The sequence below is a fragment of the Mus pahari genome, chromosome 14 (genome assembly GCF_900095145.1).
Source record: "Mus pahari chromosome 14, PAHARI_EIJ_v1.1, whole genome shotgun sequence".
NCBI classification, from domain to species: Eukaryota; Metazoa; Chordata; class Mammalia; order Rodentia; family Muridae; genus Mus; species Mus pahari.
This window is the reverse complement of record NC_034603.1, coordinates 45,247,879-45,249,245: the sequence shown is the minus strand read 5'-3', so window position 1 is coordinate 45,249,245 and position 1,367 is coordinate 45,247,879. Positions and strand designations below refer to the sequence as shown.

Genomic DNA, 1,367 nt, shown 5'->3' with positions numbered 1-1,367 from the left:
AAGGTGTTTGTCCCTGCCTTGCATCTAGCTTTTATGATTTTCTTCAGCTGGGCATGGTGGCACACGCCTTTAATCCCAGCACTTGGGAGGCAGAGAGGCAGGTGGATTTCTGAGTTTGGCTACACAGAGAANCCCTGTCTCAAAAAAAACCAAAAAAAAACAAAAGTTTTTTAAAGGGTTGGGAATGTGAATTAATGGTAGAGTGTTGTCATGATGCCCCAGGTTTGGACATAGTATTGTAGGACAGGGGGAATGAACCATTGCTGAGTATAATTCTATCTAACTTACTCTCCTAACGAAAAGACAGTTGTAATAATTATTTACTATCACACACTTGAAAATTAATCTGAAGTTTTGTACATAGATGCCATAGAAAGTCGGATCTATTATAGATTGTGGTTAGAGTTGAGATTATCATGAAAAAAAAAAAAAAGAAATTAGAGTGAAGTGTTCTAACCAACCAAAGAAACCTGTTTTAGTGTCTGCCTCACATATCTTGGTAAAACTTTAGCTTGTCAGTGTTCATAACTACCATATTTAATTTATGAGATGAAATTTAAGTTTGCGTCATGAATATTTGTCAGATGCAAAAAACACCTGGAATTTTATCATATAACCTTGTGGTTTTCTTCTCTATTTCCTTCCTGGTTTTATTTATTTATAGGTGTTTGTAGATACTATGCCAAATGCTATATGTTAAGACATGCACTCATTCCCCCCTCCACTTTTCTTTTTTCTTTCCAGTCTAAAGAACTCCAAATAAAAAAGCAGTTTCAGGATACCTGCAAAATTCAAACCAGACAGTACAAAGCATTAAGGAATCACCTACTGGAGACTACACCAAAGAGTGAGCACAAAGCTGTTTTGAAAAGACTCAAGGAGGAACAGACTCGGAAGTTAGCCATCTTGGCTGAGCAGTACGATCATAGCATTAATGAAATGCTCTCCACACAAGCTGTAAGTTTGCTTTGTTTAGGAAAAACAAATTTACTACTCCTTTCTTACTATCACCTAAATGAAATCTTAGCAATTGAAAGATAATAATTGGGAATGATAGCTCTTTAATAGCCCAGGAAAAAAATAGTATTCATCCATATTCTTCCTATTCTTAGCTTTTTTGGGGGAAAGCATGGTGTACTGATACATTTAGACATAAGATCCTGTGATGGCTCCCAACAGGTGTGGATTCCAGCAGATTATCAAGGTCAAATGAGTAATCAGGGAGGTGATGGCATATGCCTTTAATCCCAGCACTGGAGAGGCAAGCATGTCTCTCAGTTTGAGGCCAGCCTGGTCTATCAAGTGACTCTCAGGACAGCTATACAGAGAACTATACCTTGTCTCAAAAAAAAAAAAAAAAAAAAAAA

At 36.9% G+C, this 1,367-nt stretch overlaps 1 protein-coding gene across 2 annotated transcripts in view; it reads left to right on the top strand.

Annotated features, from left to right (window-relative positions):
- Window positions 1–1,367, top strand: part of Taok1 (TAO kinase 1) — a 91,776-nt gene that overhangs the window by 79,163 nt on the left and 11,246 nt on the right. For both annotated transcript variants that reach the window (XM_021213125.2, XM_029546656.1), the window contains one exon: window positions 745–957. In XM_021213125.2, the coding sequence (XP_021068784.1) occupies window positions 745–957 (213 nt within the window). The remainder of the gene's footprint in view (window positions 1–744; window positions 958–1,367) is intronic.